At 38.8% G+C, this 21959-nt stretch overlaps 1 protein-coding gene across 5 annotated transcripts in view; it reads left to right on the forward strand.

The window, feature by feature from the left end:
* Positions 1-21959, forward strand: part of GRIA3 (glutamate ionotropic receptor AMPA type subunit 3) — a 147088-nt gene that overhangs the window by 13910 nt on the left and 111219 nt on the right. For all 5 annotated transcript variants that reach the window (XM_069015327.1, XM_069015329.1, XM_069015330.1 and 2 more), the window contains exon 3: positions 19583-19822. In XM_069015327.1, coding sequence (XP_068871428.1) covers positions 19583-19822 — 240 coding nt within the window. The remainder of the gene's footprint in view (positions 1-19582; positions 19823-21959) is intronic.

Consider the following 21959-nt stretch of genomic DNA (forward strand, 5'->3'; position numbering starts at 1 on the left):
GCCCACAGCCCCGGAAGAGACAGTCACAGCGCCAGGGAGAAAGTCACTACAACCACAGCAACTGCATCATTTTCACTTCAGGGCTTTGGAAGCTTTCTTTGGGATCTGTACTCTGCAGGGATGTGGTTTTTCCCTTTAATCAGCTGTCTTTATTCCTTTTTCTCTGTTCTCTGTTCTTGCTTTGCTTTGATAGATAGGAGCAGATAGAGCATAATTTTAAAAAAAGAGAGCTATTTCACTTCCCAGAGACAGTGAATAGCCTGTGAATGGCGCCTTCTGTTCCCCGTCTGCCTGAGTTCACCTCGCACCCATCAGCCTTGGCGTTAGTCGCACTTGCATGGAGCTGTTTGGTTTGTTTTGCTCTCAAAAACTCTTTTGAGAGCGGGCAAGTTTCACACTGAAGTAGTTAAAAACCCCTTGCTCACGTTTCCTTTTAAGTGACGTTAGTGTAAGTCACTACCCAGGCTGGGTTTGCTCAGATCACTGGAGCTTTCTGTGAATCCACTTTGACTTTTGAGATGCTTACCAGTCCTTGACATCATGTGAGTTTCCTGCAAAGCTGGAACTGCTGAAGCACTGGAGGGATCCTGGAGCTTTCAGTGGAGCCTGTATGTAAATACAGCAACTGTGTGAATGAAAACCCAACAGTAAAATTCATCAGCATTTCTTTAGTTTCTTGAAGGCTGCCATGCCTTCTGCACTGATACGAGACTTCTGCAGCTCCTAGTGATGATGCTGTTGCCAGTCTGAAACAAATGACTGAGATTAGTATTATTTATAGATAACCACAGAGATCATTCATCCTTCTCAAGCTGTTTATTTTTGGGCAGCCCAGTGAAACTGATGAAATTGCCAGTTGTCTGAAATGCTGCTGCCAGTTGTTTGAATGAACGGTATTGATTATAGTTACAGGACTATTCATCTCACACTGGCACGCATACAATACATGGATTATAAAAATGTTGTCTCTGTTGACAGCTGGGTTATGAAATGGTGCACTGAATTATATGTCCTTGCAGGCAGTGTCTGTGTTGACTTTTCTTACCCTAATTTAAAAGTATTAAAAGTTACTTGAAGGAATACAGAATGGAGCATCAGACTCTGAAAATATTTAAGTACCTTTCTTAGAAATAACCAGTTAACAAGTTTATGTTGAAATGAGGTAACACAACAAAACTCCAATGAGTACTAACTGGTTTAAGCAATCTTCTGGTGTGGAGGTGAAGAACATTTTGTTTTACTAAAAGAGTAAAAGGACTTCTTGGAAGTTGCAGATAGAAAAGATACTATTTAAGTGTGCTCTATAACTACAGTTTTGTTTTAAAATCAAAGAAAACATTGAGACAAGCCTTGTTTGCAGTGCATACAGTAGTAGTCTTCTGGCTTCAGAGCAAATACCTTCATCTTTCTCATTTTCTTATTTAAAAAAAATGCATTAATGCAGTGATTGTGTTTGTCTACAGTTACCCTCAAAAGTTTTCCATTCTTCATTCTGTCGTTTACTTAATGGTGTGTATCTCAGTTGCCTGGCTTGTTCCATCACAATGTCTTTTGCTGTGGGATTCACTGGAGACAAGGTCAGCAGATGGCCTGTTGGCTGTGGAACAATCTGTTCTTCTAAGTCAAATGAGTTAGAACCCCAAAAGTTGAAATAAAAGCCCCTCTCACATTTTAGAGAATGTGTTCTTTCATTGATACATTGCTGTATATTTGAAGGATTCATATTTTGAAAAGTATGATCATTAAATAAAGATTAGGTAGCTTTTTAAGTACTGTGCTTGAAATTTCTATTGTCTTGCTCTGTAGTCATGAGTGATTTAAAATAGATTAAAGGTCTCGGAGCATTTTTGTTTTAGTTTTACTCATGCTTACTTGCTTATATTTGAAATAACACCACTGCCTCCAGCAGCTGTCCTGAGAGCAAACTTTCCCTATATTTACCTGAACTAATTGGTACATTGAACATAACTTCAGTAGTACACAGTGGTGACAGAATTAACTGTAGAATGCTAGGGTGTGTTTTAAAATGTGTTCGCAATTATAGCCAATAAAGTTTCGTTAAATACCTAAGTCCAGGTCACTCCAGCTGGAGTAGATTGACTTACCATGGCCTCATGGAAGCAGATCTATGTCATTATGGTTCTTAAAATTATATTTAGCAGCTCTTTTTGGCAGTACAGTGTATAAAAACGCTTACAGATTTGCTATGAATTTGTGTGTTGTTCAGTTGCCAAGGGGTCATATTCTTCTTCAGCTTGCATTACTTGTGATAGCTTTCAAGTGGAATATTTTTTACCATAATTCCATGTTTTTTACAGCATGAACTTTCAATTTCCAGAATAGGAAAATAATTTTTTCTCTTGTTTTTTCTTTCTTTTCATTCATAGTCTGAGATTTTTTTCTTAACTTATAAGATTTGTAACCAAGGAAAAGCTTCATTTGAGTGTCTCTTGTCATTGGTTTTTCAGATCCAGCAAGCCACTTTTTATCTGTCTTCTTCCCTCTGCTTGCTTTTCATTTCTCTCGGTCTCTGCAATGAAGCTGTTCTAATACCACCACTTTAATTGATGATGTTTTATTCTAAAATTCTTTCTCCAAAAATTTAATCTCCTCTTATGAGATGGGATATGCTCAATCTCTATATAAGTGGATGAGTTAGCAGAATAAATATCCTATGTGTTTATGGGAGAATAGACACCCCCACGCCCATGCTGTCAGCAGAGAGAGATGGATTCTGTTGATAATTTGCGTGGTGCAGTGGCTGACAAGATACAGTAGCAAGGATAAAACACTAGTGACTGCACTTGGCAAAATTTAGTGGTCTCTTCAGCTGTGAATGGGCCTGCTTAATTGTTCCCCTGCTGAAACGATGCATCAGAGCAGCACAAGCTGAGCAGTTGTGATGGCTGAACTTGCTCCTGCTGCTCACAAACCAGACAGACTGTAAATGCAAACAGTAGGTGCTCCCCTTACCTCTAATTAAAGCACGGATGTGAGTTTGACTATTCAGCTGCGGTGTCAAGTTACTCACGAAAGCCAACTTGGGACGTGATAAGCAGGTAGTTTTGCTAGATACCTTAGCCTATCTGGCTTCCTCAGCAGAAAGGACAGCTTCAGGGTGAAGAAATGTACAGTGATGAGTCTGTCTTTTTTTTCTTTTTCTTTTTTTAATTATGGAAAACTGTTTCTACAGTTCACTGTAGTGTAAAGAGGAAAATTTCCTGTGAATCCTAAGGAAAGGTATCCTTTCCTAAGCAGAATTGTCTCGTTCTTCTGTGGAGCTGCAATATGACTGCTTCTGTGCTGCTTGTCTTTTAAAGATACCAGATCAATTGTGGAAATAAAGATTACCTGTGATGGTTATCTGGGTTCTTGAGAAAAGAATGGCAGAGGAAGAAATAAGAAAGGGTGATAATGTCGTTTGAGAGGTTGCTTGTGTAGCGCTTGTAGCTAAAACACCTTATTTAATATTCTTCATTGTTCTATGCTCTTGTCCATAGGGGCATTAACACCTTGTTGGAGAACTTGGGTGCTGAAACTGGACACTCTAATGTCCAAACTTGCCTTTCAACAGTCTGCTCAGCTGTATAAAATGCTGTGTGGATATTCTAATTCAGGCCCCAGCTTTGTTCTTTATGAGCAGCAATATCCATTGCAAGAGGCAATCTGTAATCTCTGTTAGATCTCAGTTGGGTGAGTTGTGTTGTCTTTCAGGAGAATGAGAATGTGTAGGCTTGCTTAGCTTAAATAACTGGTTATTTTTCAGATCTAGTTAATCACAAGCCCAAGTTCTTTGCCTGAACCATCCTTCCAGACTCATCCATTCAGGTAGCTTTTTCTAATCTTGGGCAGCAATTACATTTTTAAACACAAAAACTCTCATTATGCTGTTTTAGAGGAAGAACCCTTCCCCTTGTGTTTGACAGTTCTTATTTTTAAGAACTCTTGGGTTTTATTTGTATTTTTCTTTTGATTCAAACTTGGTTTTATTCTTTTTCACTGTAACTGTGTCATGGACTAAATGTACATCTTCTGCTTGTGTGGACAATATCTGCTTATATCAAGGATACAAAATTTAAAATTATGTGTACAGCAACATATTTGTGTAATATTACTGTGATCAGTACTGTTTCTTAATAAGCAACACCATATTATTGCTCCATTCCTGAGGAGAGTCTCACAAAGATGAGTTAAGTTTTCCAGAGTGAGATTAATTTCTCACTTGCTCCCCCCTGGTCTCCCAAAACTGATATTCAGAAATAAATCTTTTAGGAGAAGAATTTAATTATCCTGCATTTCCCACATTGTTGGCTCTAATTAGCTGACTGTGCTTTGGATTCTCTCCCTCATTTGGGAAGTTTGAATGGACTCTGTAGATTCAATAGTTTTAGAAAGAGACTTCAGAATGTGGCTTGTCACAAGGGTACAGCTCTGTAGAACATGATTAGTTTCACTTATTGGCTTGACCCAGCACATTTATTCTGCTTAGGTGAAGCCATGAAAATACTAGATACTGAATTTATTTACGTTTGTTTGAACCATCCTTTTGGTAAAAGAAAATATTTTTATTGTGGCATTTCCATGGTTTTCTTTATTTGCAGCAATACTCTCCATCTTATGTTTTTATTCACGTTAATTGTGTGATAGCAGGATATGTTTTATTTAAGAATGGGTTTGGGTGCTGGGAGAGAGGAAGAATATGACCAAGTAAGTGGAGGGAAGCTGCAATTTGGAAAAGGATCTGGAGCCAAGAGTTAAATTTCACTTCTTTGTAAGATGTGAAATGGCTTGAAAATACTCACTTCTAGGGAGCAACCTTGGTGTGTTTGCTGGTGCTGTTTAGAAAGACTTCCAATTGCTGTATCATAGGTAGATTTTATGGAAGGGGAAGTTTTTTTCTAAAGAACAGAAATTAAATCATACTTGCTTGTTTTGGAACTAATGTTTATCCATATATTCATGGCTACTAAATTTTCTTGTTACTGTCAATCTCTCTTTCTGTTCCTATTGTCCCTCTACAAAGTAAGAGGAAGGATTCAGTGTAGTTTTTTTTTTTTTCCCTCTGGAGTGAAAGGGAGGCTCCTATCAGCCTGGCTACCAGTGAATCCTTGTACAACCCAGTAATTTTGATGGAATGATATATTACTATCAGACATAGATTAAAACAATAAAATCCCAAAGGTTCTGTACTTAAAGAGACAGGGTTAATTTATGAATTCTATATACTATGTGTAAAATTATTTCCTGCTGTCCTTACTCATAGCACCAACATGACAGTCAACCAGAGGGGAAAAAACATTTCTTCTTTTTTTCCTCTGTCTGTTTTTTAAGTGGCAGCAATTGCTGACTTGTTATAGGATTACATTCCTTTGTTTGTTAGTCCCATCACTTTGTCTTCTTTTTATTTATACAATAACAAGAAAAGAGACAGAACTGTATGTAAAAGTATACTGCTAGATCCATAAAAAATCTTGAGCAGTCCATGATTTTTCAATCCATGGAGTTCATAATTTGGTTTGTTTGATACGGTTTCTGTAGGTCTCAGGACTTTTTGAAATACTGGAATATACTGACAGTGCTTAATTAAAACTAGTGATAGCCTGTGTTTGCATTTCTGGCATGTTTTTGCAGACTTTTCTTGGCTTAATAGAAAACTATAAAGGTCACTAGCTTGCTATATGTCCATACAGTAACTTCAGGGTTCAGAACCATGCTCCTAACCAGAAAGGGCGTTACAAGTGTATTATTCTAATGAGAAAGGTTAAAATCAGAATATTTTTAAGTGTGTCACATTTATTTACAGCAGATTCAACAGTGAGTTTAGCCCCAGAGGCAAAGAATAGCATAATAGAGGGACTTGAATGCCTGCTTTTCTTTTATAGGTGGTATCTGTAGAACAGGAGGTAAGAAATATTATCTGGGCTTCTTTGGGAAGCTTGGAATAGCTGATGAATTCATCAATCCCTTTTATGCAGCTCTTCTGGAGGATTTAAATCTTCATGTCTTCAACTTATTAAATTATTATGAGAAAGTCATTCTATTGTTATCAAATTCATTTTTCTTATGCAAGTTCTGTGCTATTTTTGTTATAGAAAGGTATTGTCTCACTGATAACATTGCCAGTGGGAAGGAGGGCTTGGACTGGCTCGTGCAAATGGAAAATACATGGAGAAAATCACAGTACAAAGAAGTTGTCTGTGCCTATAGCTGACATTTCTTAGAAAATGAGGTCTCTTAAACCTCCTAGTATAGTCTGGAGAGACACTTCACTTAGTCCATTAATCTATCTGAAAAGCTTTACTGCCTGAGTTCAACAAATAAATCTATTCAAGGCCTACAAAATTTTCAAGTAGTCCAAAGATAGTCTGTTGATGGGACGCTTGAAAAAGCTTGACTCTGTCAGAGAGTTGGTTTGAGAATCAGACTAGGAAAATTCAGTAGCAGTAGCCCAACATCAGCTCCTACAGTGTATCAGTTTAATCAAATACAAGGGCACATTAACATAGCCCTTTCTGTTGTCTGCTGCTTGGGCAGTATAGAATTACCTGAGATGCGTTTGTGTGTGATGCAGAGAAAGAGAGGTTTCCTGGTTTGGAACCTAACTTTGTGATGAGCTGAGCTGCTTTTTGCTGAATGATGTGAAGGCTTCTCTTGACTATTACACAGGTTCTAACAAGAGAAAAATATTTTAAATTTACTCTGAAATTGGCAGTGCAATTTTCAAGTTAAAATTCAGAATCATTAATCTATAAAACCTGGAAGATATTGTGAGTTACTTTATAAGAAATTAGTAAAGCAGAAATTTAATAAGTTTTTATTTGGTAGGACATGGGTACATTTAAATTAAAGTAAGACATTATTTAAAATCTCTAGCTGTAGTCACATATCAGTTCCTATTCTGTTGTGCATAGCAAGCTGATTTTTTAAAAGCTTTTTTGAAAGGCAGCTGAAAAATTAATCGAGTTCATTGAGTTCATGAAATGGTTCCTCCCATCATTGTGTCTGTGCCTGCTATGAATAAGGGCTGCCCTGCCTCCCGAGCCTGCTCGTGTCATCCATGGGCAGTGACTCTCTCCAGTTTCATCTCTCACTAAGATTCTTCCTATCCTTAAAACACGTTTGTTCTGTGGTTGACTTCCCAGAACAGGTGATGCTGCAAACAAGGGATAAGCAGCAGTGGGGACAGGCCTTCAGGGTGATGATGGTCTTCTGAAAAGAGCTCATCTTGCAGCTCACTGCAGAGCTTGAGGGAATTTCCCACAGCCCTGTGGGAAATTGCCTTAAGGCAGAAAAATGTATTGCTGTCTGTCATCCAAAGTGCTGCAGTTTAGCTGTTTGGTAGATTAAATATCAGAACTATTGTCCTAAAGATACACACTGCACTTTTGAGACTGTTTCCCCAACTCTGTACTGATTTGGGTGTTGCAGGTTTGTGTTTCAGACAGTGGTGAGACTCATCTACTTGTTCCTTGGCTGAAAAAATATCCCTTAAATGGAGTAATTCCTAGTGGTATATCAAAGACTGATTGAGAGTTAAAGTGTCTTACTGAGGGAAGGATCCACAGTGCATTGCTCTTTAGAAATTCATACCTACTTTTTGCCATAAGGATTAGTGGTTTTGTTCCCAAAACCAGAAAAGGCTTGGATAGTGTTGCAGCAACACTGTTGTTTTGGATTTGCCCCTGCTTCATTTTTCCTCTCCCTTCTAAGTTTACTCAGTAGTTTTGCAGGATGCTTGGAATTTATTGGTGTATATAAGCAAGTTGTTAGCAGGTGTAGTGATTTTTGTAAAAAGCCAGAGAGAAGAATTTTTTTTAATACTTCTAATAAAGTGTCAGAATATTTTCAGGACAAAGCTAGTATTTGCTAGCCATGTTTCCAATAGGGAGGAGCTGTAATGGCAATAATGTAATCCAGATTTTTTTTTTAAATGTCTGTGGTTCTACATCCACTTATATTCATGCTGATAAGACCACAAATACGGTAAGATCACAGGAGGATTCTCTGGCCTGGATGATGTTTGTCAATAAAAGAGTTTCTAACTCATAGGAATGGAAGTTACAGGAGTCTTCTCATTTTCTTTTGACTCTCCTAGTAAAAGAGAGAGAGAGAGAGCAGGGAAAAGAAGGGCTGTACTTTGAAATCATGGATTTGCAGGTGTTTTACTGCTATGAGAGATTTTAGTAAGTGTTAGTAGAGAAGACACCAAGGAAGTTTGGAAGTGTAATGGTGTAAATCAGACTAAATCATCTGACAACCCCTAATACATCTAGACTGTAATGCCTCATGGAAGGAGAACCTCCCACCAGAGTGAGCACCATGGTAATTTGACCCTCATCTCTGATTCAGTGTCTTGAGCACATGCTTCAATCTTTGTCCATCAAGACACCTAAGCATGTTCTTAAATTTGTGCACACAGCTTTGGGATGTAGGACATTAAGTAAAATCTTCTATGCATGTAGAGCAAGGTTAACCTAAGCATGTTCTTAAATTTGTGCACACAGCTTTGGGATGTAGGACATTAAGTAAAATCTTCTATGCATGTAGAGCAAGGTTAACTAAGCTGTGGTTCTTCATGTGTATGTGTTCTAGAGAAAGTCAAGTGCTGCCCCACACTACCACTGTCTCATGACACGCCAGAGTTCTGATGAGGGCTTCTAGGATCTCTTGATCCTAGAACCAAAGGGCTGCTGGTCTGGCTTTGGTATGAGGCATTTAGCTCTTCTCTGTCAAGTGAGGATGTGGGAAGAGTCCCACTCCTCTATCAGCATCACTCATATCCCTGCAGACCACAGTCTCATGCTGTTGCTGTTGATTAATGAGATTGTTCTCTGTTTATGGAGCACGAAAAATGCATGTGCACCATGTTAACATTTCACTATGCAAGTGGCTGGGAGCAGACTTTAAGCCATAAAGCTATGACAATGTGTCCAAACCCTCTGAGATTAACAAATAATTTCAAACTAGGTCTGTCACTCTTGGCCTCCCATTCCCCCTCTGAAAGGGCAGCAATCAGTTAAGAATTAACATGTAGCAATGTCGCTTTTCTTTCACCATCAGGCTTTTGCTGTACCATTTCCATCATTTTTGGCTTCTATATTATTCAGCTGTTCACCAGTCGAGTCTTTTGTTATGTGCCAATTAACCCAGCTTGATAAATAGTGATTATGCATAATTTATAAAGAATAATATTCTTTTTGTTCCCTGTAAATAAGGCACTGGCTTAGCTGAGGGTGCTGGTCTGTGAATTACTGTCAGATGTGATCATGAAGGTCCAGGAGGCTCGTAGCAAGAAGAACTCTTAGGACTAAGGCAGATAGAAATAATATCGAGAACAAAAATAGATGGGAGGATGCCTCTGTAAGGGCAGTTGGGATGTTGATGTGGCATTTTTGTAGTTTGCACTTTCAGTGTGAATAGGTCTCTCAGCTCTAGCCCAGGTTTCGCTGAATTCCATGTGAACTTCTCCAGTGATACTGATGGGTGCTTTATTGGACCTCTAAGGAGCATCTTCAAATAATTTCCCTGGCTGCTGAAGCCAGTTTTCACAGCCATCCTGTTTCTGCTTCTGCATTAACTGATCTGAAGCCTCTCAAGACTAATAAGCTGACAGCAGTGGAACACAAGGGTGAGAATTGCATAGCCCCATGAACTTTGAGTAGAACAGGGGAGGAGATACAGAAATGTGAAATCCAGTCCACTAGTCCAAGGTGTACTTGCAGGGACAGTGCTTGCTGGAATACCATTGCAGAGCCTCCAGGAAAGTGTGAGGGACTGTTGCTTTGGGTAAACTGGGCTATCTGTCAGTCAGCACCATGCTCTGCAAACATAGAGCCAGCTGGAAACCCTCCAGAGCTGGAGGCTGCTTGCACAGCTGCTGTTTTGGCATCTGCATCCCCTTTCTCCTTGAACCACCTTAATTGTGACCTTCACCTCCTGGTGAATTTTACCCAGCTCAGTGCTTCAGGTGTGCTGGCCACTTGGCCTCTTCTATCTCATCCTCTGTAATATATCCCCACAGGCCTATAAATGGCAGAACCTCAGCAGACTCAGCTCATCTTTCATCACACCGCCAGAGCCTTGTTTTGATTTATTGCCTCTCACCACAGTGGCCCAGAATGAAGTCAACTTCTGAAATCACTTAGGGAAGGATCTGCTGAACAAGCATACATTTAATAATATGCCTCTGCCTTTTTACTTCCTCCACACTGAGATGTTCCAGTGGTACAAGAAATCCCTTCAGAGTACTGGGGTGCTGGAGGTCGTGGCTGCTGATTCGCAGCTCTGAGGCACAGCATTGCCTTTAACTGCTGCTCTTTGATTCAATCCTGTGTTCTGCCTAACATCCTCAACTGCAAAACGCTGCCCTTCTCTGATAGGTGTGATTTATTTTTTTCTTCAAACCACAAAACTCTTGCTTGCCCTTAGCCTGTTGTTTAAAGTATTGTTAAGATAGGTCGTCTCTGAGGAAGGTAACGATAGTGAAGTGGGTACTCCCTGGTCTACCACGTCTTGTCAAGTTTGTATTAAAAATGCTTGTTTGAACATGTCTTTTTGTTCCAAGGCAATGGAATTAATGGCTTGTATATTTCTGTAAGTATATTACTTTGAATATACTTACAGAAACATTCATGTTACTGTGTTTATTAGATTTTGCATATTATTAGACTATATTGCCTGCTTTTAAATAAATGGCTGCTAAATTTTCTCGTGTGTTATAACTGGACAATTTTTGAAAGAACAGGGGTTTTTATATTTTCCTCTGACCAACATTTTTTGAAAAATTGCTTCAGAAAATAAGAGAAACAGTTACAATCCAAAGTGATCACAGTGAGCAGGCATGACAGGAGATTAAATTAAGAGCATTTCAAATGGTGCAACAGATGGAAACAAGTTATTTCACTTGAGTGAGTGTTACATATTTGTGTTGCATGCACACTGTCTGTGTTTCTGCAGAGCTTAGTCGTGAAATAGTAGTTGGAGTCTTGGATGTGAAGAACGCAAGTGATTGTTGTTTGCTGTGAATATATTTAGGCTCTCCTGCAGAAAGCATTGCCAGGTCCTCTGGCTCCCCCACACAGGTGTTAGCTCATCTCCTGTGGTTCATGGAGAAAGGAGTGTGTGGTTATGTGTATAGGATAGGCTAAAGCTTTCTCGAAGGGCAGAGCTCAATGAACTGCTTTACATCCACTCATTAAGTCTTTAACACTCCCTGAACCTGAGGGAGGCTGGTGCCATAAATCTTAAGCATCCAGGATGGTGGAGCTGCAATCAGGAGGAGAGTGTTGGCATTGCGCATAGTGCTGCTGTTGGCAAGGCATTGATCATGCTGGAGTAGCTGAGCAGAAACATCTCTTCACCAGGGTATAAAAGGCAGATACCAGTGCCTTTCCATTTCTCTCCAGCAGTGAGTTTAACTGTCTGCCAAGAGAAGCCTCTTGCTGCTTCTCCTGCAAGCATCTACTTTGGTGTCAAGACCTCCATAGGCAGGAAGCAGAAGAGGTCACAAATAACACAAATCCACAGCATTTAAATTTGACTTCTACCACAGTGTTACAGAGTCTTCTTTCTAAAAGCTCTTTGTTTAAAACTGTGTGGTATGTATTTAATGTATTTCCTTTAGAAGAAATGCTTCTTGTGAGCAGCTTGTGGGGATGGTGGGTTCAGGATGAAAAGTGTTCTGTTAACAGTAGAAGATGATGAACTGCCAGGATGGGTTTAAGAATAGAAAACTTGGCTATGGTCTGTGGTGCCTGGTCTCAGAGCTTGAAATCCATCTTGTAAAGACACAAGCAAGATAGTGTAGTATTCTGATCAGCACGTATCTAAGTTTAATCCTTAAGTACCTAACATGTTTTTTAAATCATCTTCCAAAAAAAGCAGTTGATTTTTATGGTACATATATATCTTCTCTCACCTTTAATCCATTTTAAGCTTAAACCTCTATTTTATTTCTTTCAAACTCCAATGGTTTATACTTCAAAATAAGTCATGATTATCTGACTCATAGCCTTCCAAAAGGAATCTTCTAATAGTACTCAGAATCAATGGTATATTTTAAAAAATCAGTGTGTAACAGGGTTCTCAAGTAAACAAAATCCTTAATTTGGTCCTGAGAAGAGGCTGACACTTTTCCTGGAAACCATCTGGATTGACTCCTGGGTTTCTTCTACCATCAGAAATGTGTCATAAATACAGAGATTCTGAATGGCAGTGATTTTTCTTTTTTTTTAATGAAAACTATACATTATAATTTTTTTGTGGGACACAAGACTCATTTTGTGCTTGAGCTTTAACAAGATTCTACAGAAAAAAAAAAGTTGTTGTTTTTTTTTTAGCGTTGTGGCCAGTAACCTGAAAACAGTAGGTGAGTAGAAAGCAGCACAAGTAGCATTGCCTGTTCCAAGCTGCTCAGGCTACCTGCAGTACCTTCTCAGACTAGAACAGTTTTCAGAAAGTTAAGCACAACTTTCTCAGTAAAATCAAGGTTGTAAGTTCAGCCTGCTTAGAGTTTGATACTCAAGAATGCCCTTTTTATTGGCATTTTGAATATATTAGCTAGTTTTTTAAATGCCAATGCTTTCATTCGCATATACATCAGATTGTCAGTTTGGGCCAGAGAGGTTTTGATCCTGGTTTGCTTTTATCTGACTGAAGCTGTGCTAATGGACAAATACCCTCATCATGGCATGTGAGACTTGGTGCTGCTGGTGTTTCCACTAGCAGCGTTACAGCCTAAGCAGCCTATTTGTGTCATTGCAAGCTGGCATTTTTCATATGCTCATAAAATTCACACAAATGTTTCAGTGTGAAGAGAAGATCCCACAAACAACAAATTCATGTACATTGTTAGGGTTTTATTTGACTGCAGTCATATATATAAAAGCCAAAATGTGTAAAGTTTAATGAGTCAAGTATGTCATAAGTAACTGGGCACACTGAAGGAAACCAAGGCTGTAGTGATGGGTTTGTACAGCACCCAGCACCAAGGAACTGTAATGGGGATCAGGGTTCCAAAGTCATCCTGAAAAGCAGATAAGAAATAAAGCCTTCTTTAACAGTGTGTGATGGAGTTGTGAAGTGGTGACCAAAGTAATCTTGAACAGGATCTTGACCAGAGAGTGTTCAGGGATGCTTGGATCTGAACATATGTTTTGAATTACTTTCCAGTAAATGGTTTGTAAAATATGAATGGATTAATCCTTATGCCTTTCATTTGCAATTTATTAATATCCCCCTCCTGCTGCATGAACATGCTGTTTTTATTTTATTTGCTCTCCTAAAAAGAAATGCAAACTGAAGGAACTGTGTATATTTGAAGAAGACATTAGATAGAACGAAGCAATCTGAGTAGTTCTTTATAAAAAGAACTAGATAAAACATTGCAATTTTTATCATTGAGTTCATGCCATAAATGAAGTAACAAGAGTAAATGATGGTTTTGTTTTGTGCTCTGCTGTGAGGTTTGGGGTTGGTGGGGTTTTTTTGTTTTCAGGGGATATTTTTTTGTTTGTGAGGGCTTACCTTTTTCTAAGTAGGATGAGTAGCCAGTATCTCAGAATTTCAAGTTGTAGCTTCCTTGTTTCCTTCCTGCCCCCAGGAATGTTCCCTGTTAACTATTCCAAGATAGCTGTTTTCAGAAATGCATCTTTTCTCACCTGAATTTTAAACAATATTTTCTTCATGACAGAATTCAGTGTCTTAACTAAAATGTAAAAGATGGTTTTATTGGCTATAGGTAAATGCAGTTCACATCATTTTAAATTTTTAGGATGATGGGCTTGTCTTTAAAGGAAGCTCTCAAGTCTGATTTCCTGGAGCCCCCTGAAAGTAGCTCGTTCTGCATTCAGGGGCACTGCTGTGCTGGTCTCCTCAGGGCTCAAGGTAGAGAGAGTTGTTGCTTTTCATTCTGTGTATTAAAATGAAAGCAAAAGAAAGCAGTGGAGGCATTGTCCGTCTCTCTAAGAGTAAGTCTGTGTTCTTACTGTGAGAGGTAATGTTAATGGTAACCCTTGCTTTATTACAACAAGGAGGTCAGGATGGAGCCCTAGAAAATGGCAACTGCTCTGAGATAGGCTGCGTATTATTCCATTATAAAGTAGTCCCATTAGTCTGTTGGCTTAAGCTGGCAGTGAGAGCTGTCTGGAATCCAAGACAATTGGCAGAAGAAAGTGGAGGGAATAAAATTATTTCACAGCTGAGGGAAACACAGAGCACAAAACTGAGGAACAGGTATGAGCAACACACGATGATGTCAGCTGAGATGGAGCTCCTACCGTGCCTTCACTCCCAAAGAGCTGTGGGAGTATCGCTGAAACAGGCTGACAGTGCCCCTGTGACACAGGGTAATTTTGTCAGACCTACTTTATAAGAAATTGATATGGACAAAGGGGAAATTACTTGCTCATAAAAAGAGTAATGAAGAAGGAATAGTGTCTGAGGTGTTGTAACCTCCAAACCCTGACTCTGAAACTACCAGGCTTTTGTGTCCAGGGCAGAAGTGCGCTGGGTGCCACACCTGGGAGGATCCTGCTGACTTTTACAATTCAGTTATTAATGATATCATCCAGAGGAAATGGTGTATTATGATCCACTATTAACATATCTCTTTTGTTAGCTATATACATATTTTCTTTAAACAAACAAAATCCAAGCCTACTTGTAAATATTCCTAGTAACGCTTCAGTTGTTCATAGTAAGAACTGGAAGTAAAAAAAAAAGTGTCAGAGAAGTTTTGTCTTTAGCTTCCAGGCAATAGACAGTAGAAATGTCAGGTCCTACACAACCTTGTTGTGTCAGGAATACTCACAGTCACTAAAACACAGAAAAACTAAATACCATTAGAAAGCAAAAATAAATTTTAAAAAGACATAAAATGTCTAATAACTTGTGTGAAGTGGGGCGTCTTTTGAGATTCTGGCCTGCAGCCTTCCTGGGATCTGAGTGCAAAAAAAGACTTATCTGGTTAATATTAGCAAGTTTCAGTGGTGGGCCTGATTTGGCTGGAGGGAGGATGGAAATTCAAGTAAAACAGAAGTCTGGGTTCATTGGGTTACACTGATGCTTAGGATGGCTCAGCTGCTATTCAGGATGGAAACTATAATTTTTATTTATTTGGCTTCAGTTGCATTTCGGTTGGTTGGTTTTGGGGTCTGTTGGTTTTTTTCCCCCCTTCTTTTTTGTGATTGTTTTGTTTTTTAGGTTGTGTTGTTATTGTTTGGTTTTAGGTTTTTTTAAGTAAATTCTGCTTACCACTGTTATCACTCTGGCTTTGAGCATTTTCCTTCCTTGGTAGGGAAATACCAGTCTGCCATGACCTGAAAGTTTCTTATCTTCTCTTGGCATGCTTGAGAATTTACGGGCTTCTGCCATACCATCACTTCCTATCCTGGACATGATGGCATGTGGCAGCTCACTCTGAGAACAAGTCCAGTGTTAAATCTCCATTAATAAATACTCACCTTGTGCCTAATGCCAAAATAATGGCTTATCATTATCTCCCATTGGATAACTGCTGCTCAGAACCTCTCTCCCTTGTTTGTGGACATTGAAACTTTTTCAGAACAGGTTAGAAAGCAACTTGGTTATGTGCTGTCCTTGGAAACAGATGTGCATCCACATAATTAAGAACAATTTCAAAGCTCAGAAAAAAAATTGCTTTTTTGTTTTGTGGAATGAGGTTGCACTAGGACTTGTCCAAATAATTTCTTTAACAGCCAAAGTAAGTGTTTGACCATCTGCATTTTTCAAATAGGGAAAAAAACCCTATAAATCAACTGTGATTAATTAAGGAAAAATACCAAAATTCCTACTCAAACCCGAAGATTGTTCTGATTGTCAGTAGAAAGTAGTTTGTAAAAAGAGCTTAAGGTTAAAGCTTAGTTAGCCTTTTAAAATTTTTTCTTGTGGTTCAGTGATGTTAGAATAATAGTGTAATTAAAATGAATGTAATTACACATTTGTTTTTTGAAAAACAAGTAACAATATCACTGTAGGTTCATGGATATTCCATAGATTTGTCTGATCACAGAGATTAGGTCACAAACTGTGTGAAAGACCTAATGCTACAAAATTTTAACAAAACTATGAGTTCAAAAATTCAAATGAACATTGAGGACCAAGGTAATTGGCCTTTTAGCTTTTCGTTATAAAAACAAAGGTTTATTTGCCTTTTAATGGGCTGGTAAAACTAAATTGGCATCCTACAGTGCATGCAGAATAGATAGCCAGGAATAATAAGCTACTAATAGAAGACAGATAGTCTCTCAAAGGGTTAATCTTTAAAATCTGCAGTGAATACAAACTTGAACCAGGGGAAATAAAAGTGGGCAGTTGCATTTGTTGGAAGATATTTTTGGTGATCCTCCAGGAGGAAAAATAATTGCAAATATGTGGGGGACCAAATCAGAAGCTCTCACCTCTATGTGAGCAGCAGCTCCGTGTTGGCTCTAAGGTGTTACTTGGAGAAGGTCCTGCTTAGTCAGGTTGTTCACAGACTCTGTGTTTTTCTCAGATTACTCACCACTTGTGGATGGGCTCTTTGCATAAACGAGCACAATCTGCTGGGAAAATATACTTTAATTCAGTTGTGTCACAGTTCAGAAGTATTCCTGAGTCTTACACCTGATAAGAAATAATGGGTGAATCCAGGACTGTTTGAAGTATTCTCAGTTTTTAGGATCAGGAGTTCTTTGTGAATGTGTTTGTTTACGTTGCAAGAAGGGATGATTCCTGGAATACTTGCTTTTCTCTGCAGTACGGAATCTGCATAAAAACTGGTAAACTAGGCCACTAATAAATATGTAAAAGAAGCTTGATCTGTGAGGTACGGGCTCAATGTGTATGAGGATGCTCAGTTCCATTAATCCTACTTCACTGATTATTCCCATGGAATTACAGGGTTTACACACCATTTAAATGATTTGAAGACTGCTAGACTTTCTAATGTAATTTTTGTTTTTCCCTTTTTTCCACCTGTAAATTAATGCTTTTTATTTGTTACTTCAGCAGATAATTTTTTATGGTGGCTTTTCTGCTTTATATCCTGCTGGTAGATAGTTTAACAAAATGCCTTTTTAAACAGTGTATTTAATTCCTCAGTCATGCCTCTGGGAATAAACTCTTACTGTACTATAACTTCTTTTATATATTTTCTTTCCTGTGCTTGAGAACCTCAGCAAACTTTCCTTTCAGAAATTACCACCTTTTAGTTCCTTTCTGTGTCTCACCAGCTGTTATTTGCTGCTCATATTCACAGTTAGTCATGTCCTGTTACAGTGGCTTAAATACTTAAAGAAATTCTTTAACAGCATTTCTAGTTTTTGTACCTAGAGCTCCAGGAAGAAAATCAAATTTTCACACCTGACTGCCGATTTTAGATGTTCTCCATGATGCTGTGTCAATGAGCTGATATTGTGGAGAATCCTTTTTAAAATTACTTTAACAGTTTTTAGTGATCCTGAATGGTAGCATTTATGATGGGAAATGTGATGGTACTTTCAGAAGTAACAATGCTGTACATTTCTGTGTAGAAGTCATGTCTTCCTTACTTGTAATTACTTCCCCTTGCTTTTTGCAAAGTTAAATATACAATGTGTTCGCTAAAGTGCTTAATGGGTGTCTCGGTTTAGAGACAAATTTTAGGAGAAAACACCCTGGAATGAGCTTTTCCTCTAAAGAGAAGGGCTTTGATAATCCCATTTGCCAATAAGAGGAATGAATACCAGTGGGTGAAAGTGAAAAAAACCTGAACTGATTAATAACAAAAGAAAGGGTGCCCACAAGGCACAGAAAAGGTTTGAATAAATGCTAGGTATTGAAATTTCAAAACCTTAGCTCCCACCACCCACTAGGCCGCGTAGCCAGGAGGCAAAGATGGCAGCTGCCCCCTTTGTCTCGGGGCAGGGGAGGAACAGGAGCTCACGCTCGGCAGAATAGATGGGAACCTTTCTGGAGCTGGTCTCCTCCTCACAGCAGGCGAAGCTGGTGGGTTTTGGTGTCCTTTCTTTTGCTGCCTCGGTCTTTCCTGAGGCCCAGACTGTCCGGCACAGCCCCCTCCCTCCAAAAGTGGGGGGAAAAAAGAACAAACCGAAACAGTTAAAGGAAAAGAAAGAAACAAAGAAACAACTGAGGGATCTCTGCTGCAGTCCAGGGAAAAAGGTGGGGAAATAAAAAAAGGAGGCTTCTTGCCTAAGCAAGCAAAAACTAATCCAAGAAAAGGAGCAACATAATGTCCCGGTCCATACTGCGCCGAGCACACCCAGCGAGGAGAGTTTGAACAGAGCCCGTGCCCGGGGTTCCCAGGCTCCAGCCTCGTCCCTGGCTCATCTTAGGGCTACAGCAGCCATTTCTGGGCATAAAGCCGATGATTAGGGAATAGAGTAGCACCATAAAATCACCCCAAGACAATGAGGCTTGTTGTAAATTGTTGTTAAATCCAGTTCTTGACAAGTAAAATTGTTAATGTTGAATGAACATTTTTCTGGGAAACTTTTTTCAGTACAAATGGGACTTGCTCATCGCCATCCAGCAATGGTATGATTAGAAGTGCTGCTGTGCTGTATTGTATTGCAGTTGTACAGTCTTTTTATAATCCAGAGCCCCAGCACCTCACAGATCCAGCTCCCTTGCTATCTCTGATGCAGACTCCCTCCATGGAAAGAATCCAGGGTCACAAGAATTTTGCACTTTTCCTACAGAGCTGAACAACAAAGAAATTCTTTTTCCCGCAATGTCCATGTAGCTGGCCATGTTTACAAATTGAAATACTTTCATTTTTGTCCAAAATGGTCATTGTTCAATCTCTGTAAGGGATGGGAAATAATGAAGTGTTTTCCCAGATAAATACATGTGAAAAAAGACCATCTTTGTCTGAATTTTGATTTTTTTCTGGTACAAGATGAGTTCCTCAGGACAGCAGAATGGTTAAGGACTAAAAGCCTTCAGCTTATGGGATATCAGCTTTAATCCCATGAAGCAACAATATGGGTTCCTCATTTGTGTTGTCATATAATAAGTCACAGACTTTCCAAATTGCTTCTGAATGATTTTAACACTCCGTTAAGAAGCCACCATAAGTTCTTACTGAAAAAGACCACACAGAGATTTCAGAGTTGTGGACTATAAAGGAATAAAACATCCTGATTTTTATGAATCAGATCTGAATCAAGTTTGGATACCAGGAAAAGCTGTACCTTAACATTCTGACTTTTAGGCAGACCTGACATTTGTCTTGTAGCTCCTCACAGAGCTCTCAAGGTGCTGCTCAAGGAAGGAAAGGTATTTTACAGACAGGCAATGTCATGTTCATTTTTAAAGAATAAAGAGAGATTAGTGGATTGTAACAACACAGGACAAAACACAACCAAAAATAAATGTGTTCAGGCCAGTTTAAGTTCTACAAAGTTGGTGCAGTTTATTGCTGCATTGAAATTAGTATATATTATCTCATTAATTCACTCCATCTGCTGCATCATACAGGATAATTTCAGGAATGGTTAGAAGGCTTACCTCAAACATACTTTGAAAGTTTGATTGCATTCATTATATTTCAGATTCTAACACCCTTGTCTGTCTTTCTTAGTCTGTTCACAGTTTTCCAGAGGAGTTTATGCCATCTTTGGATTCTATGACCAGATGTCAATGAATACCCTGACATCATTCTGTGGAGCCCTTCACACGTCCTTCATCACACCAAGCTTCCCAACAGATGCAGATGTGCAGTTCGTCATCCAGATGCGGCCAGCATTAAAAGGAGCCATCTTGAGTCTCTTGACTTACTATAAGTGGGAGAAGTTTGTGTACCTCTATGACACAGAACGGGGTAAGCACCCTCATTTTAACTGATTTTTCTGTTTCATAGCTTGCTGTAAGTACTACCATCATCAGTAGGTGCAGCCCAGTTTTCTTCTGGATTTAGGTAGAACATTCTGATGGTCCTAGAAAACAAGTTTGTTCTGAAGAAACTAAAATGAATGGATAAATGAAAAGGAGGCATCTTCATATTACTGATCATTTTTAAAGAGATTGTCTGAGTATAGTGTTAACAGTGTAAATATTCAATTTGGCATGCTTGCTTTCCACAGAACTGCAGACTCCACACTTGCCAGGGTGTTTGAGTCCTTCCAAAATAAATAGAGTCGACACTATGAAATAGGCTGATAAGCAGGACCTTCCACTGTGCATGACATTGCAAATCCCACACCATTTAACATAAATGACATTTCTCCTGTCACTGAACAAAGGCAATCCATGCTAAGAGATGCTCTGGAGATGTCTAAGCATCAATAGTGGTCTAAGCATACAGTGTGTAAGATGCTTTAGGGCTCAGCTGGAAAAAAGATGCTCTAGATATCTCACATTCCAGAGACAAATTGAGATACATGCCAAGAATGACCAGAGTTACGCTTAACTAAGTGGAAACATTAAAACCACTGTTTTCACACTTAAGCCAATTGTTAACTACTAATAAGCAGAAAATGTAGCAAATACGTCAAAAAGAGATCTAGACATCAGAAAACATTTTCTGTGAGAAATCTTGCAACTTCCTCCTGCTCTGAGTGTACAGAATTTGCTCTGTTACACTTGTGTAGCATTTTTTGTATCAAATAGATGTGCCACTGCCTTTCTTACCAGCTTTATGATTTGCAGCTTCAAGAAATTTTTCAGATCAAAGTGATCTCGATAGAGACAAAGAAGCTTAGATTCTGTTCCTGGCTTCCATGACAAAATTTCCTTAGGCTACTGCATATTGTTAAGGATTAAGTCTTCAGTGGGTGTGCTTTTCACACTGAAGAATAGTAGCATCACCCAGTTAAGAACCCAACCAAAACCTAAAAATCATATATTGAAATAAAGTAATTTTCAGTCTGATTTAGATGAATGCCAAGAGTTTCAAATTTTCTGAGTGATTTGGAGGTGTTAAATATTTCTAGCACTGAAAAACACTAGCAGTGAGATTAAGTAGGAAAATATGGAGAAGTTAAGAATGTCATTACTTCTTAAATCTTGTAAAACCACTACCCATACATCTGTTTTTCTGGCTTAGTCCACTTTTAAATGAAAGCTTCTGTGAATAAGCCATTTGTCTGAGTAAGAAACGCTTATTTGATGTGGCCAAATACAATGAACTTAGAGTATGTGATGAAGTAAAATGCCATTTGTTCTGGGACTGATGAAACTTATCATGATTTAGGCTAATAAAGTTTGCTTTCAAAAGAGTTTCACCAGTCATTCAAGAAATTTGGCACTTTAGACTGGAAAAATCATCCAAAACAATGAGAGGTTCACTAGAATTTGTCTAGATGACATGACTATCCGACTAACTGGGATAATAATGGGAGTGAGGAGGAGGAGAGACTTGCAGTCTCAAACTTGCATTTATTTGCAGTTTTCAGTGTGTACAATCTTTAGGTAGACACAGTCTAATCATGAGTTTATTATGATGGCTAATCCCTTTGGAACACTTTACTCACAATCTTCCAATGACTAACCAAAATCCTGTTGTGAACCTCCAGCATCTCCCATGGGTGTTTGCTGGCCCTGTGTTATGTCAGCCATTCTGACTGTCAGAGTGACAAATCTGAATTAGATGACAGTGAAGGTCGCAGTAGGATTATAAAATGTAGCACAGGGCTAGAGGATAAAGGACAACTGTGTCTTTAGGATGGAAGAAGCATCAGTACATATAGGTAGCTTGATGATTGGCTTTAAGTTGTTTGGGATAAACTTACATCTTATCTGTCCTTCCTAGCTGATGCTGTGCTGTTTGGTAACATAGCTCCTGTCTGCTGAAATGGGAAAAAAAAATGAACAGTTTATTAGCCTCACTTACTGCTGTTTTATTTTACTTAATAGAAACTTGGTAGCCATCCTATCAGAGTTTTAATTGTTCTAGAATTACAATAAATTAAGAAGTTTACTATCAGAGAGATGCAGGGCAATTAGGTACTGAGAAATGG

The sequence above is a fragment of the Aphelocoma coerulescens genome, chromosome 4A, assembly GCF_041296385.1.
Source record: "Aphelocoma coerulescens isolate FSJ_1873_10779 chromosome 4A, UR_Acoe_1.0, whole genome shotgun sequence".
Taxonomy (NCBI): domain Eukaryota; kingdom Metazoa; phylum Chordata; class Aves; order Passeriformes; family Corvidae; genus Aphelocoma; species Aphelocoma coerulescens.